The 16,033-nt window shown below is 53.6% G+C and overlaps 1 protein-coding gene across 7 annotated transcripts in view; it reads right to left on the reverse strand.

Annotated features, from left to right (window-relative positions):
• Window positions 1-631: 631 nt before the first annotated feature.
• PTPRE (protein tyrosine phosphatase receptor type E) overlaps window positions 632-16,033 on the reverse strand; it is a 166,538-nt gene continuing 151,136 nt past the window's right edge. For 5 of the 7 annotated variants that reach the window (XM_058298138.2, XM_058298141.2, XM_071215621.1 and 2 more), the window contains 7 exons: window positions 15,691-15,784; window positions 14,480-14,556; window positions 13,550-13,684; window positions 11,109-11,234; window positions 10,142-10,308; window positions 6,139-6,274; window positions 632-3,515 (listed from right to left, as the gene is read on the reverse strand). In XM_058298138.2, the coding sequence (XP_058154121.1) occupies window positions 3,441-3,515; window positions 6,139-6,274; window positions 10,142-10,308; window positions 11,109-11,234; window positions 13,550-13,684; window positions 14,480-14,556; window positions 15,691-15,784 (810 nt within the window). In that variant the 3' untranslated portion in view covers window positions 632-3,440. The remainder of the gene's footprint in view (window positions 3,516-6,138; window positions 6,275-10,141; window positions 10,309-11,108; window positions 11,235-13,549; window positions 13,685-14,479; window positions 14,557-15,690; window positions 15,785-16,033) is intronic. The other 2 variants (XM_058298139.1, XM_071215623.1) reach the window with 1 other exon arrangement.

A 16,033-nucleotide genomic window follows, 5' to 3' on the forward strand; every position in this document is an offset into this window, starting at 1 on the left:
TGGTCCTTGGCTTGGCACATGGCAGCCTCTCCTTCGTCTTCTGGTTCCGTTGATTTCAGTGTCTGGCTGCTCCTCTGGGCTTTCTCTCTCTCTCTCTCCATCTGAATTTCCTTCTGCTCACAAGGGACTCCAGGAATAGGATTAAGACCCATCCTGGCTGGGCTGGGCCAAACCTTAACTGAATCCCCTCATCAGAGGGTCCTGCCTACACTGGGTCCCACCCTCGGGAGTGGACCACGTTCAAGAACGTGCTTTCTGGGGTCCATACCGCTCCAAACCACCACACACGCACTCATCTTCCTTGGACGTTCTGCTGACCCACAGCTCACAGCTCTGAGTCCTGTCTGGCCTGGAGGAGGAACCCGGGTGGTCGAGAAGACGCGTTCCCAGCCATGCTTCCTGCAGAAGTCCCGTCTTCAGAAGGCCAGCTGAGAGCTGGGCCAGCCCGCCAGCCCCCACGCCTGCTCAAGCCTTGGAGGCTGTTTCTCTGCCAGGTCTGGGCTAAATTTTTAAAATCCTAAAATAAATTACCTATATAAATCCATTTTCACCTTAGTCCTAGTGACAGTCTTGTCCGAAAGGACAGAGGAATGAAATGGAGAGATTTGAAGAAAGAGACCCAGGCCGAAAGTCAAAGTAAAGATTTATCCTTGCATCAGAATGTGTTAGATCTTGCAATTTGCATATACAAAGAATTCAGCAACATTCACTGGCATTATAATCAGAGCAAGATCAAATTATAAATGTAATAAAAAGAAAAAATGAGAGTTGAAACCATCATACATACATATGTGGGAAAGATTGCACATAAATTAAAGGCAACAAGAAAAGTATCAGTTAATCATACATTTAAAAAAATAACATGGACATGTCTCCAAATGCGGAAATGCTCATTTTAAAAAGTTTTTAAAAACACATAAAAATACCCTTTAAAACACTGGTCTGCATTCTTCATTCGTATAGCACTTGGAAAGAAACAGTGAAGAGAGTCACATAGTGACCGATAAAGCATACAGATCAGAACGGTGGACTTCTAATCGCTATTTGGCATTTTAATGCAACTGCATGCAACATAGAAAACTGTGAAAGGAAAAAGGATGTTCTCAGTCTAGGGCTGTTTTCTTATGTACAATGGGCTTTCTTTGACCAAAGTGGGGAGAAGAGATAAACTTTCTGGGTTGCACAGAGAAGCTGCGGAGCCGCTGGGGTACGGCCTCGGCGTGCACCTGCCCTCCTTCAATGCGGATGGCGCGGGGGCATCCTTGGCAGAGGCATGAGGCCACCAGGACTGGCCGCCTGCGAGGGGAAGTGCTGCCTGCAACAGGCAGGGCCAGGCCTGCACCCAAGGGAGAGAAGCTTCTGCTTTGCTTCTGGAATGGGAAGGGATTACGAGCAGGCAGAGCTGAGTCCAGGACCCCTGCAGCGGGCACCTGAGGAAGGCAACACCCACACCTGGGGCACTTTCCTGAGGACACCCCTGAGTCCGTCAATCTTAAAGATACTTCTTGATACAAGAGATGGCAGCTAGACCTTTGAAGGGCCTAGAGGAGTCTGAGCAAGGGCTCTTAAATCTGGACCCAGATCTGTGCCCCTCGAATTTGACTTTGAACTCTCAAATAAAGAACGAGAACAAAGTCACCTTCATTGGAACGAGCCGGCTCTGTTTCCAAGCTTCCTGTGCTGCATGGAAGCTCATTTCCTTCTCTTCTCCTTTAGTCAAAGAAAGGCTGGTGGGGTTGGCACTTCAAATGACAGCAAATGGCACCTCCTGCCGAGTGGCAAAGCTGCCTCCACTTTCCTCTTGGATCTAAAGGCGTAATCATGGCCCAGGGGAGGAGAGTGGCGCCCTCAGCTGTGACGCCCAGGGGTGCAGCTGGTGGTGAGCGTGAGGGCAGTGCTCCCAGGGTGCACTCATCCTTGCCCTCTGGTGGGGAAGGTGGCAAGAAGATCGATACTTGTGATGCTGTTAGTGAACCGGTCAGCTCCCCCGGGGTGGCTTTTGCACACAATAAATCAAGAGGGATAAACAGTGCAACAGGAGGGTGCAATCAGTTATTGGTGGAAATGCTGAGTAAGGCCTTTCTATCTCTTTTGAAAAACAAAAACAAACAAAAAAAGCAAAAAAAAAGTATCAAACTACTTGCGCATGTTCAATATTTTTAGTAAGTTAGACCAGATGTCATCTTTTTTTGTATTCATCTATTAGGTACCTAATATCTATAGGATAACTGCTATTTAATTGAATGTATCCGCATCCTTTTTTTTTTTTGCCCTGTAAGCCAATCCTATCTGGCAGTGGGATTAATATTATCCAGTGTCCAAAGGTCTCAGTAGTATTTGCATCCAAAAATAAGTTAGCCTTTAGGTTAAGGATTTTTCTCTCTCTTTCTTTTATTAAACATTGAGGGGTGGGACTTTTAAAAATTGGTATAAATCTAAATAGATTTTAAGTTTTTTTTTCTTTACAAACAATCCTAGCTTTTTACAAGAGCCTTTAAAATACCAAAATTCTTCTTAGAAAATTTAAAGTACAGTCGCTTCTGGTTCTGCTGTTTGTGTGCAAACGTGTGCTCCTGGTTCGGGGGCATGGGCCGTGCGTCTGTGCGCACGGGTGGGACGGGAGATGGTTTCTGGCGGCGCTTCCAGGCCTGGCTCAGGCCGAGGCAGAAGGGAAGGGGGGCCGAGAGATGCGGCTGCCTCACTGCTCAGAGGGTGACAGGCGGCCGGGCAGCAGAGGAGCCTCGGGGGTGCTGCGGCTGTCCCCAGGCCTCAGGCCACCAGGATGCCCGACGTGTAGGGCTCTCCTAACCTAGCCGAGGCTGCACAGCCATGGCCTTGAAGAAATACCTTAACAAATACTATTCTAGAGTCACAGACCACGCTCACAGGACTGTGACCTGGTTCAGGCTGAAAAGTCTTACATGATGTTTAAAATGTAAAAGTAAACCATGGCAACTGAAACTGAGGCCCTTACAAAATTCCGTATATGCTGTATTGTCACAGTTTGCCTTCGAAAAATAGCTGCTGCTCAGGGCTGCAAAATCAGTTAGGAGTGTATTTTCAACTCATTTCTGAGTCCTCGACTGTTTTCTTCATAATGAATTTTGTGTTTAAAGTACATTTGGCTTATTGAGATTTACAATTTTTACAGGTGCTGAATATGTGAAATTAAAGTGAAATAAATCTAATGAAAAATTAAAATATTTATGGATAGAAGCAGAAACATATTTTATGGGATATTATTTGATCTTAGTACATTATTCTAACTTTTAAAAAGGGTATTTAAGATTTAATAATTTTATAGCAGGTGGCCTTTAAAGCGTAACAAAATATATACATAGAAATTAGGTTGAATATTAATGTCAACTATGAAATAAATTAACATGATTTTTACAAATATACTGACCATTAAATTAAAAAATATTTTAAGGCAGGAATCTTCATTTGAAATTAGCATAGTCTGAAAATATATCAATAAAATCTTGTACCACTTTGTAGCAGAATTCATACTGTTCCTGAAAAAGAAAAACAAAACTACGTTGAAATTTTATTTTTTGAAAAACATTCAATTAACTGAATCAGGAAAAACATTAAAAATGAGATAGAAAAAGTCTGAATATTTAAGAGAATACTGTATACCCGTATGCATATTAGCCTCTATTACATAATTCAGTTTTCAGTATGAGATTTTTCATATAAAGTTGTCTTCCTACATAGAAAATGCCAATGTTTAGTTGCAATTTAGATTGCATATTTTAGAACAGTCTGAGTAAAATTGTCTTTACTTTTCACATTTTAACTGCAAAGTGATTTTAAATTAAAAAAACACACAACCCCAGAGTATTAATTTATCAAATTTCACAATATAACAATAATTTACACAAGTTAAATAAAATGAAAATATCTGTTATTTAAAAGCCTAAAGTACTCTACTAAAGGGACATGGTTTTACATAAATTTTCCTAGAATTCAAAGGAGCAATGCCTTCCATTTGTATAAGGCATTTAACTTATTAAAACACCTTCACGAGCTACTTGACCTTGGTCCTCCCAGAGCTGGATTCATGAGTTAGTGGGGAACCTGCCGCGTAACGGGCACTCATCAGGAAAGGATGGCCAGGATGGGCCGTATCTGCCTCAGGGAACCCACTTTGGGAATCTGAGTGGGCTCCATGGTTGGTGACTGGAGGCGTGGGGGCTGAAGGTTGAGGAAACAGCAGATGGCAGCTAACCTGCCTCTCAAGTTCAGGGTCGGGGTGGCTGCAGATCCTGGTCGTTGGCGTGCGCTTGGACCCCTGGGATGCGAGGCCAGGCCGAGCCCTCTCACGTCCCTCCCGGAGGGGTGCCGGCTTGGACGTGAGGCCGAGGCGCTTTCAACTAGAAGCACCTGGACAGCTCAAGGCACAGCCAGTGTGCACGTGTCAGGTCTCGAGTGTCCTGCTAACGTTTGCCTCTTTAGAGTCAGCCTGGACATCATGCACACGTCGCCCTGGAAATCCACCTTACTTTCCTTCCCAGGGCTGTGTGTTCAGGGGGAGGCAGCGGCCGGCAGAGGGGAATCTGGCTCCTGGTTCTCAGGGCCAAAGGCTGGGGTCTGCCTTCTCTTTCTCTGGGAAGTCTCCCCTCCTCTTTTCCAGCACGTTCAGTTCAGCTGGTCTAGCTACACACTTGGCATGTGTTTGAGGCTTTTGGGTAGAAGGATGTTAAGTATTAGCCTGCCCGCCCTTCCCCGGCTCTCAGCCTGGCCCTGGGAAAAGAGGCTGGCACAGAGTGGAAACTGGATTTCCAGTCTGTTTTCTTTATTATTAATTATTTTTTATCTAAAAATATTCTGTGGCGTGGTCCACCTCTGCTGTGTCCACGCCCAAGCGTCTGGACATGCCTCTGAGTTACCTGGCTACCAGAAAGGGGCGATCAGAGGGAAGGGGCATTACCTGGCCTCTCCAGCCTCTTCCCAGAGACCTCGCAGGAAGCACTGTCTCCGTGGGACCATGCCACCCTCGGAGAGTGTCCTGGGTGCAGTTAACTTCCCAGTTTTCACAGATTTCCATCACGGGCGCGGCGCGCAGAGAGGTGGGGGGAGGGCCCGGGCACCCAGTTTCCTTGTAGCCCCAGGCTTCTCATAAGCAACATTGGGACCACCTGGGAGGGGGTTTTGGTCCCAACCCCCGGAGATGTGACTTAGCCAGCTTGAGGGCCAGCCTGGGCTACTGGCATGTGAGCAGCTTTGGCGGGCCTGCAGGCTGTGCTGCTGGCTGAGCGGGGAGTCCCTGGAAGGCCCCCTTGCCACCTGTCTATGCTGAGTTAGAGTGGAGAATGAGCAGGTAAGGAGGACAAGTCAAAAACAGGAAGCCTTTGGGAAAGGATGAGCTATAACAGCCTTTAAAATTGTACTTGCTCGTTCAGAATTAGCATCGAGTTTGGTGAGGAAATATCAGTTCCAAAAAACTCTAAGTATGCATGAGAGAGACTATGTGGGGAAACTGCATTTAAAGCCCCCCTGAACTTAACTTAGGTTGGGTGGGACCCAGCCAAGGGAAACGGTGCAAATGGAGTAGTGTAAAAGGGAAAATTATAAGTACCGGGATTTAAATGTTAGTACCGCTTTTGATCTAACAGTATTTTAAAAAGAATATACAATGGAGTCGCAGAAAATCGTTCACTTTAACGCAGAAGTTGGGATCCTGAGTGTCTCTATCGAAGGCAGGGGTTCTTAACCTTTTTTGTTGCATGGCCCCCTCTGTCTGTCGGGTGAAAACCGCGGACCCCTTACTAAGTCCACACTGCACCGTATATTAATATATCACACCTGCACCAACACGTCCCCACAAGAATGATATATTTTTTTAAGAATTCAATTCGAGCTCGTGGACCCCTTGTTAAGAACCCCTGATCTAAGGGGTCTGCGAAATCGAAAGTCCTGGAGCAGCTCCCCCACCCCCAACCCCGAGTCCTGCTGGAGCCCAAAGAAGGAAGTGGGTTGGAAAAGCTTCACTGTAACAACTCCAGTTAGCGCTTTTCCTTGGGTTCACCACCCTCCCATGCACTTGAGCCCCTTTAACGAAACATATGTCAAGGACAACGTAAAACCACGCTTGACTCTTCCAGAAACCTCCTTATCGGGCATTCGGTTTCTTACCAGGGTTTGTACCATATGCGGCCTCTGGAGTCGTAAACTCTTCACAGCTTGAAACACATCTAGGAGTCCCTCGGCTTTCACTCGTTCCAGAATGTTGCTGAGTGCGATGAAGGTACCTGTTCGCCCGGCGCCAGCGCTGCAGAGAAAGCACGGAATGCTGAAAACCGGCCTCCGAGGGGCTGAGGCACCCCCGCTGAACGGCTGAACGCGGTGGGGTTTTACGGCGCCTTTACATGCGGCTTAACTTTGAACAAGCCCACGTGGAATTCCTGCAAAGCTCCCCCGGCTGCAGTGGACGGTGAGCGGCCGGGCCCTCCGGGGAGTCCAGATGCGTGTGCGGCGCCTCGCCTTCCTCGGGGACCAGCGGCCTCAGCACCCCCTGGTCCCTGTAGACCGTGCGGGGGGCTCCGGCTCCGGGTCGGCCTCCCAATGGCTGTGTGGGAAGGCAGGACGCCCCGGGGGAAGGGCCCAGCGCAGGTCACTTCCCGCAGTGAGGAGTCAACTCCGTTTAAGGGGCTCGCTCTTTTGATAACTGGATAACCCTGCAGGGCTGGACCTGATCCCGGGAGAGCCCGAGGGTGCCCCGGAGGCTCCAAGGAGTCCCCCCAGGGGGGCGCCCTGGGGTCAGGCCAGGTCCTGCTCAGCTCCGCATCCCAGGTCCTACGCGGGCTAAGCCCTCAGCTCTGGCGCTGGGGCAGAGCGTGGAGGCACCTGCAGTTCATTCTCAGCGGTACCCCCGGCCGCCACCCCCAGGGGAACCAACACCGAGACGCAGGCGCCACCTACTGGCCAGGCTGGGAGTGCGCCCCGCGGGCCCCGCGAGGACAGCCCGGAACCTTCCAGGCTAATGCCGGCTCTGTTGGCAACTAGGCGCCGGGGTGGCGGGGCCTGCCTTTGGGGCCCGGGCCTGGACCTGCGCCTGTGGCTGGAGACGCCGTCCCGAGCGCTGACCTTCAGCAGCTCCAGGCCCAGGGAAGGGGCTGGGGCAGGGTGGGCCCCGCAGCCAGAAGAAGTTTCAACGCAAAGAAAGCGGCTCGGAGCCGAGGAGCGGGTTTGTCCGAGCTATGCTTGGCCGTTTTTTTTGATGACTTAAAAGCCCATGGAGATGTGGTGTGTGCGTGAGTCGTGCTCACGGGGAAAAGGCTTTCCCATTGGTGATCCTCAAGGACACGCTCTCCACCCTAGTTCTCCCCTCAGCCTTGAGTTGGGCTGGGTCCCAGAGTGGGGTGTCGGCCTGTGGACCTGCTGGGGCCCCCTGCAAAGGCCCTGGAATGCAAGAGAACTCTGATTGCGTGTTCTTCTTGCTCACAGAATAGCTCAGAGGGGTGGCCTTTCTGTGCCGCTCTAGTACCTTATCAGGAAGCTCTGGGGCTGCACCTGGGGCACCAGATGTCCAAGGCTGGGGTTGTGGAAGCAAGAGAGACAAGGACGCAATGGCGGTCCCCGGCCCTCAGCTATCCGCGATGTAAGGGTGGCATGGGATTCAGAGAACTGGCATTTGTCTTTGTGCTTGTGTCACCCTCAATGTCCTGTGACAGAATTCCAGAGTGGGGTGGAACGCAGGGGAGCAGCTGGGTTCAGCCCCTTCCTTTGATGGAAGGAAAGGCCCAGACTGGCGAAGACGTCAGGTCAAGGTCACGAGACGCCAAGTGCAGCCTCTCCAGCCAGTGCACTGCTCCCCTGAGTTCTCGCTGTATCCACTTACCTGGAAAGCATCTCCATTACTGCTGACCACCCCCACCCCAGGAGCTTCAGGTGCCCTTCACTCGTCACCAGGGGACCTGCCCGAGCCGTGGCTGCCTTCCTCTCCTGCAGTGCTGACCACTGGTGACTGACCGCCCCTCTGCTGGGGTCCCCTCCCCATGACCTGTGTGCACTGTGCAGCCTGGCCCTCAGGGAAGCCTGGGCCATGCCCCTGCTCGATGACCAGTGCCCTTCTCTCCATGAGGATCATTTTGCACATGGGCCACCCATCCTCTGGCAATTCCAGTGGCGACTTGCCTTGACGATGGTAAGTTCCCAGGGTAGGTTGGAAGCATTTTTAGTCTAATTTATGTGGCTGCAAAAACCTGGCCACAGGGTGAATGGCCTCCAGTAAAAGAGTGATTGAGCCCATTGTGGTGAGAGCTGATGGGAGGAATGGGTGTGGTCCCTCCAACGGACTTGGACAAGCTCTTGTGCAGCATTGTTGAGTGGGAGAGTGAGATTCAGAGAAGTGCCTCCATGGTCACCTGCTTTTGTACATAATGATGAAAATCCCATCCAAATATGGTTGTGGGTGTGTGCACGTGTGTGTGTAAGCATGCATATCCACACGCAGCCATCTAGCTATTCTACCTGGCCCGTATATAATTGTGTGTGCACGGAGCACAGTGTGGGAGGTGATGGTTGGGGGATGGTGAGCAGAGAGGAGAGGGGAGGGAAGGAGGGATGGGCCAAACAAAGAAAAGGAAACAAGACTGAACTAAAAACAAAAATATTCCGTGTGTGTGATGAGATGGCATCTGTGCGTTCATGTAAAATGCTGTGTGTGTGTGTGTGTGTAAGGGCGCATGAAAAAATAAAGTTGAGGAAATGACGTTGCTAGGAGAGTGACCCCAGGCTCGTCCTGCCCTCAGCTGCAGATTCAGCCAGACGTGGGGTGTGAGTCTGCACCCCACAGGAAGGGGTGTTTGGGGCAGCCTGGGAGGCAGGCCTCACCTGAGGGGCACCGTGATGGGGGGGCTGCCCTCTTGCCAGCAGTGTACTTGGTTGGTGGGGCTGCCCGGCTCATCTAGGGGCACACGGGGCTGCCGGGCTCACCTGCGGGCACATGGGGATGCCTGGCTCACCTGCGGGCAAGCAGAGCTGCCGGCTCACCTGTGGACACGTGGGGCTGCCTGCCTCACCTGGGGGCATGTGGGACTGCTGGCTCACCTGGGGGCACGCGGGGCTGCTGGCTCACCTGGGGGCACCTGGGGCTGCCTGCCTCACCTGTGGACATGTGGGGCTGCCTGCCTCACCTGGGGGCATGTGAGACTGCTGGCTCACCTGCGGGCACGTGGGGCTGCCCGGCTCACCTGCGGGCACGCGGGGCTGCCCGGCTCTCCTGGGGGCACGCGGGGCTGCCCGGCTCTCCTGGGGGCACGCGGGGCTGCCCGGCTCACCTGCGGGCACGCGGGGCTGCCCGGCTCTCCTGGGGGCACGCGGGGCTGCCCGGCTCTCCTGGGGGCACCTGGGGCTGCCCGCCTCACCTGTGGACATGTGGGGCTGCCCGGCTCTCCTGGGGGCACCTGGGGCTGCCCGCCTCACCTGTGGACATGTGGGGCTGCCCGCCTCACCTGGGGGCACGTGGGACTGCCCGGCTCACCTGCGGGCACGTGGGGCTGCCCGGCTCACCTGCGGGCACGCGGGGCTGCCCGGCTCTCCTGGGGGCACGCGGGGCTGCCTGGCTCTCCTGGGGGCACGTGGGGCTGCCCGGCTCACCTGGGGGCACGTGGGGCTGCCTGCCTCACCTGCGGGCACGTGGGGCTGCCCGGCTCTCCTGGGGGCATGTGGGACTGCTGGCTCACCTGCGGGCATGTGGGACTGCTGGCTCACCTGCAGGCATGTGGGGCTGCCGGGCTCTCATGGGCGCACGCGGGGCTGCCCGGCTCTCCTGGGGGCACTACCCGGCTCACCTGTGGGCACATGGGGCTGCCTGGCTCACCTGTGGGCACATGGGGCTGCCAGGCTCTCCTGGGGGCATGTGGGACTGCTGGCTCACCTGCGGGCTGTGGGGCTGCCTGGCTCACCTGTGGGCACGTGGGGCTGCCAGGCTCTCCTGGGGGCATGTGGGGCTGCCCGGCTCACCTGCGGGCTGTGGGGCTGCCCGGCTCACCTGCGGGCACGTGGGGCTGCCCGGCTCTCCTGGGGGCACACGGGGCTGCCCGGCTCTCCTGGGGGCACGTGGGGCTACCCGGCTCACCTGTGGGCTTGTGGGGCTGCCTGGCTCACCTGGGGGCACATGGGGCTGCCGGCTCACCTGCAGTGCACAGTGATGGGGTGGTTGCCCGTCTGCTGCTGCTGCTTCTGGACGGCCGCGATGAGGTCGATCATGCCCTTGCCCTCGGTGGGAATCCCGATCTCCGGCCAGCCATGGAAGTGGAACTGGCGCACCACGCGGGTCTGCGCCTCCTGGCGGGCCAGGGGCTGCGGGCAGGAGGGGCCCACTCAGTGCCGCCCGGCCACATGCCCCCTCCTGGAGCAGGCCCTGGCTCACGGGCCCTCCCTGGCCTTGGGGCCGGCCTCGTTCTGGCCTTCCTGGGGCCTGGGCAGGGGTTTTAGGCTGTGTTCACCTTAAACGAGAAAGGCTGGCACTCTGCCATGTCCTTCTGCCAGGGCCCCTGGTGCCCAGAGGACATCACGTGGGGGTCCCCACCTGTTCTTGGGGCTGGGTGGCTTTGTGTCCTACGGAGCCACGACCCTGCACTTCCCCCCGAGGCTCAAGGGGGACCTCCCTGAGTCCAGCAGCCTTGGGCCGCTCTGTTCCCAGTGCGGAGGAAACGGGGCTGGAGGTGCTGCTGATTGCCCTGCTTGGGGACCCCTGGGAGTCACCTAATTCATTATTTATAAAAGAGCTCCTGCCCTTCGCCAGGGAGCAGCTGCTCAGAGTCAGCGGGGCTGGGGACCCCATGGGAAGGGGCAGGGTGTCTCTGTGATGGCAGGACGGGGAGGCCTTGGTGGCCTCGCTCATTCCCTCCACCCTCCCGGGCCCAGCTGATGACCTTCCTCCACAGCGCAGAGTGGGCAGCAGTGAAGCCAGCGGGCTGCCTCTCAGGGTGGGTCTCTGCTCGGCTGTCACATCCTCCAGCAAGGAGGCAGGGGCCACGGAGAGACACACTTAACAGGGGACCTGCCCCGGACGGCGAGGCTCCCTAGTAAGCACCACGACCACGTGAATAGTGGCTGCAGCTGGATCTGCCTGTAAGACGGAGGTGCAGGGGCCACACCTGGCTGAAGGTGACCAGGAAGTCTCGAACACTGATGGCCTCCAAAAGGGTGTCGCTCTTGATCTCGATGGTTATTTCCCCATGAGTCACTGAGCCCTCTGTCGGCCAGTACTGGTAGCATTTATCCTGGAGGGAGACAAGAAAACAGGCGGTCCCGTAATGAAAACTTTGTTGTTTGTTTTGACTAGGAGATGAGGAATTGCTCTCAAACCATGTAACTCATTTCATTCCATCATGGGGGTAATTAGGAATGCCTGGCGATGCTTGCTGACCAGTGGAAAAGACTAGAAGGTCCAGGAACGGGCATAGGTGGATGCAGTACTTAGATATACGACAGAAATGACGAGGCAGAAAGGAGAGAGCGTTCCAGAAATGGAGCTGGAAGAATCCGCTTTCTCTATGGAAATGAACCTGAGCCCTCACTCCCACGCTCCCGGGGCTGATTCAGGGCCTCGTCCCCACGCCCCAGGGCTGAGCTGTGCACAGCCTGCACCGCCACGTGCGGTCGCCTTGCCCTTAATAAAAATCAGCCAACATAGGTAAGACTTGAGGCCAAAAACAAAACTGTGAAACTCTTAGGAGGAGAAAATATCTTTTCACCTTGGGGTACAGAAGTACTAAACAAGATGTAAAAAAGAGCTAAGCGTGATACAAAAGACTGAAATACGGGACTATGTAAAATTAACTTTTCTTCATCAAAAAACACCATTAGAGGAAAAAGACAGGCCTTAAAGTGGGAGAAAATGCTTGCAGAACACAAAACCAGCAAAGGATTGGTATCGAGAATAGGTAAAGAGCTAATGTAAACCAATAAGAAAAAGGCAAAGAATTCAATAGAAAAATGAGCGAAAGTCATGAGCATACATTATGTATAAGCAGCCACATGTTTTCCATAAACTATGAAGTGATGACACTCAACCATATAGAAATAGAGAGGTGCAAATCAAAGCCACAAAGACATGACATTTTTACCTGTTCAATTAGCAAAAATTAGGAGGCCTGATAATACCAAGATGTCACTCACTGATCTCTCTCATCCATTGCTGGTAGCCGTGTAGATTATTACGACCACTTTAAAATGCAATTAGGCATTATCTTGCCAATGCAAACTGTCACATTCTCTCCATTGGGGCATTTCATCTTTTTGGTGCACATTCACCCTTATTTAACAGAAGCACTGTTCTCAAGGAACAAAATGGAAACCTCCCCATTCCCGTGGCAGGAGAGGGGGTAAATAAACGGACAGAGGGTTCGCACCGCGGGATATTCTGGAGCAATGGCCATGAATGAACCACAGCTAGGGGCGTCAATGTTCTCAGAAGCAGAATCGTGCGTGGAAAGAGCAAGTCCCAGAAGACTGCCTATTAAAACGATATCCTTTATATAAAGTTCAAAAACATGCCAGACTAAACAGTATTTTCTTTTGGCACACTTGTATAGGAGATAAGCTTAAAATAAGCAAATAACTCATCTATTGGGATAAAGACAGTGAGATAGTAATGGAAGGTGAGTAGGTGGAGAAATTAGAATCTTCCAGTTGCTGGTGGGAATGTAAAATGATGCTTCCGAAACAATTCGGCAGTTTCTCAAAATGTTAAAAGTAGGGTTACCACACAGCCCAGCAATTCCACTCCCAGGTATACACCCAGAGAAAGGAAACGCTGCCCACACAGCAACTTCACGTGAGTAGCCACAGCAGCAGCATTCACAATGGCCAGAGGGGGGGACCACCCGAACATCCCTCAGCCGATGGACGGCCGAACAGAAGGCAGTGTACCCACATACTAGGGTAGTGTGCAGCCATAAAAAGGAACGAAGTTCTGATGCATGCTGCAAGGCCACATGTGGAGGGTTCCATTTATGTGAACTGCTCAGAACAACAGGCAAATCTACTGAGACAGAAAGTGGTCTTGCTGGGCTGGGGGGCGGGAAGCGGGGAGGGGTGCGGCAGGTGTGCGGATGTACTTCCAACCACTGAACTGCATAATCTGAAAGGCTAAATTGTATGGTATGTGAATTATAAGCCAATAAAGCTAAGAAACCAAAGCCAAACTCCAGGTGTTGCTTACATCCTGGGGGAACAACCAGATTGTGTCCGTTACTGGTAAAAGTTTAGTTTTCCAGTTGAATGGGGGGCCCACCAGTGTTTATGTCATTGATTAAACACAATACTAGAAGGTCAGGGGTGGCTCTCTGGGAAGAGGGGAACGTTTAACTTGTTGAGTTTGGCTGGGATAATGCCCACTGAGTGCACACAGAAAGCCTGCATCGTCAGGTCTGGAGAATGGGGAAGAAATGTCTTTTCCTTCACCAGGCGGTGATCTTGGCAGTTACAGAACAGCAGATTTTCAAGGCAGCTTTGGGCCAGCGGTCCCCATCTATGGGAACCCCTGGCCTCAGGTGGGATACCCCCCCGCCCAGGACCCGCCGGCTGCCCTGACCTGCTCTCGCTCCTGGACCTCGGTCAGCATCACGATCGTGTGGCACTTCCACTCCCAGACCATCCTCCAGAAGTCCTCGACGGTGTGTGGCAGTGGCCCCTGGGTGGCGATGAAATAGTCCTTCTGCCGGTAGCCCTTCGAGTGGGGGAGCAGGGGTTAAAGGCGACAGCCGCGGGACATAGGACAGCCCAGAGCCCGGCGAGGGTCACTGCCCCCCCCCCACCTCCACGGCCCAAGCCAAGCCCCACCTGGACACACGTGCACCTGTGCAGGCACCTGAGTCCCCACATCAGCTGAAACCTCGTCACCTGCACCTACAGAGCCCGAGGCCTCCCATCATCGCCTGCAGCCCCCTGGAGAAGCCCCTGGTGGTTTTGATCCTGCCCGTGTCTGTGCGTTGCAGCTAAGAAAGCAACACGCTGTGGCGCAAAAGGCCTGGGCGTGGAATTGTGGGAAGCGGGTTCGGATCCCAGCTCCTCCACAAGGGCTTTTGGCACTCTTTTCCTATCTGCAGAGCAGAAATAGTGACCCATGTTTGGCTGCAAAACCCCTTCCTGCCCCTTGGCCCACAGATTCTACCGTTTGCCGGGCTAAGTGCTGTAGAAATCACACGGTGGGCAGTGTGGGGAAGCACTGGCTCTCTACCTGGGGCACAGGACAGATAGGAAAGAAAAGGGGCTGTATGTAAAAGCAAAATAAAAAAAATGGCCCACTACTTAGCAGCGAGGCTATAGCCCTCTGTTTCCAACGGTGACTATTTTTTTCTTTTGTTTTTCTTTTTGAAAGCAGGTCATTCTGCTAATAATATGAATTGGATTTCCGGCACTGTGTCCATTCTCTCTGATTGTGAAAATTAGTTAACCAAGAATCTGTGTGACCCCATGTGACAGCAGAACACGTGCGTGGCATGGCAAGGGCCATTGTACCTACGTCGATAAAGGACGCGTTGATGTAGTCGGTGAACTCCTGCCCCCTTTTCATGGAGAGGATCACGCGGTTGAAGTCATCTGCAAACAAGCATTTTGCTTCTGTTAGCACAAATACCACCCTGCAGTGCACACTCTACCCTGTGGCTGCTACAACCTTCCAGAACACAAAGCCCATGAATAAAACCACGATCAAGTCAAGCCAGCGCTTTGGAAAGTTTACTTTAGGAAACAGGTTGATTACAACAGCCGGGGATGTTGTGCTTTCTAGGAAGGCTCCGAAAATTATCCAGTTAGTGGTTTCACTATGAATTGATGGGACAGGTACCAACACCTAAGCCTTAAGAAGACTGCATTTACGGAATTAAGAGCGTGTCTAGGTATCCACGTGAGGACGCTGCAGCCACAGAGAACTGGGCTTCTGAGGCTGAGGAAGGTGTTGTGCTCGGCCCCGCATGCTTGCTACTTCCCCGCACTTCCCACTGCCCCCTATGAAGACAGGTCCACTGGCAGCCTTTTTAAGGTAGCGCTTAGTTCACGAGATGTGCATCTGTCGAGGAAACTGCATCGTGAGGTGCGCCCTCTTCTCCGCCAGCCACCCGCCCTTCTGCTTGCGTGTGGCAACTCGGATTCTGCTGCTTTGCCGGGTCTCTTGGGTTGGTCTTTCTTTCCCCCCGAGACCCCTGCTTCCTCACCCTCTCCTCACCCTCTCACCCCCCCTCACTGCCCTTTCATTCTGCTCTTCGCGGCCCTGCCAGGCCAGAAGGCAGTGGGGGCAGGTCAGGCCCTACAGGGGACAGCCGGACACTCCATCTCCTCGCCCCTTCCTAGAGGGTCTGCGTGCCAGCTGCATGGCCCAGGCATGTCACTCGCTTTGCCCTTCTGTGCAGAGGGGCCGAAGGGGTGCCCGCCCAGGACTGGATGAGATGTGAGTGGGGGCACCAAGCAACGCCTTCCCCGGCAGCTCTGGCCCATGTCAGCAGCTGCCGCCCGACACCGGGGACGTCGGGGCCACTCACCGCTGAGCAGGTGAGTCTTTCCTTCCCTACACTCTAACCAGAGTCCGGGAGCCCCTGGCTGGGCCTGGCCCAGAGGGCACCGTGTCGTCGACCCCTGGCAGCAGCGGTCAATGGAGTCCCAAGGCCTGAAGCCATGAGCACCCGCCCCAACAGCCTCCCGGGAAGGTGGAGAGCCCGCAGCCCCCGGCTGCCTTACAGGGGATGATCTGGATGACACGCGCCTTCTTCATGTTGGCCGGCAAGTTGCCCGTCCTCATGTTCTCCTTCATGATCCGGACATTCGTCAGCTTCTGCCGGCAAAAAAGATAACCAGGCAGTTAAAATCCTGACCTTCCCGAACGCACACTCCTGGGAAGGGCACCTGACTTAGGAGCTGTCAGCCTCCATCCCCAGACATTTCTTTCATCTTGGAAAATAAAAGTGCAGAAGCCCCCGCTCCCCTGCCCCAGCCGCTGCTCGGCTCGGAAGCTTCTCCTTCTTCTTCTCGCACAAGTCTCGAGGCCGAACACCTCCCCTGCTCTGCCTGGGGTCAGCAAGAG

This window comes from Dasypus novemcinctus, chromosome 6 (assembly GCF_030445035.2).
Source record: "Dasypus novemcinctus isolate mDasNov1 chromosome 6, mDasNov1.1.hap2, whole genome shotgun sequence".
NCBI classification, from domain to species: domain Eukaryota; kingdom Metazoa; phylum Chordata; class Mammalia; order Cingulata; family Dasypodidae; genus Dasypus; species Dasypus novemcinctus.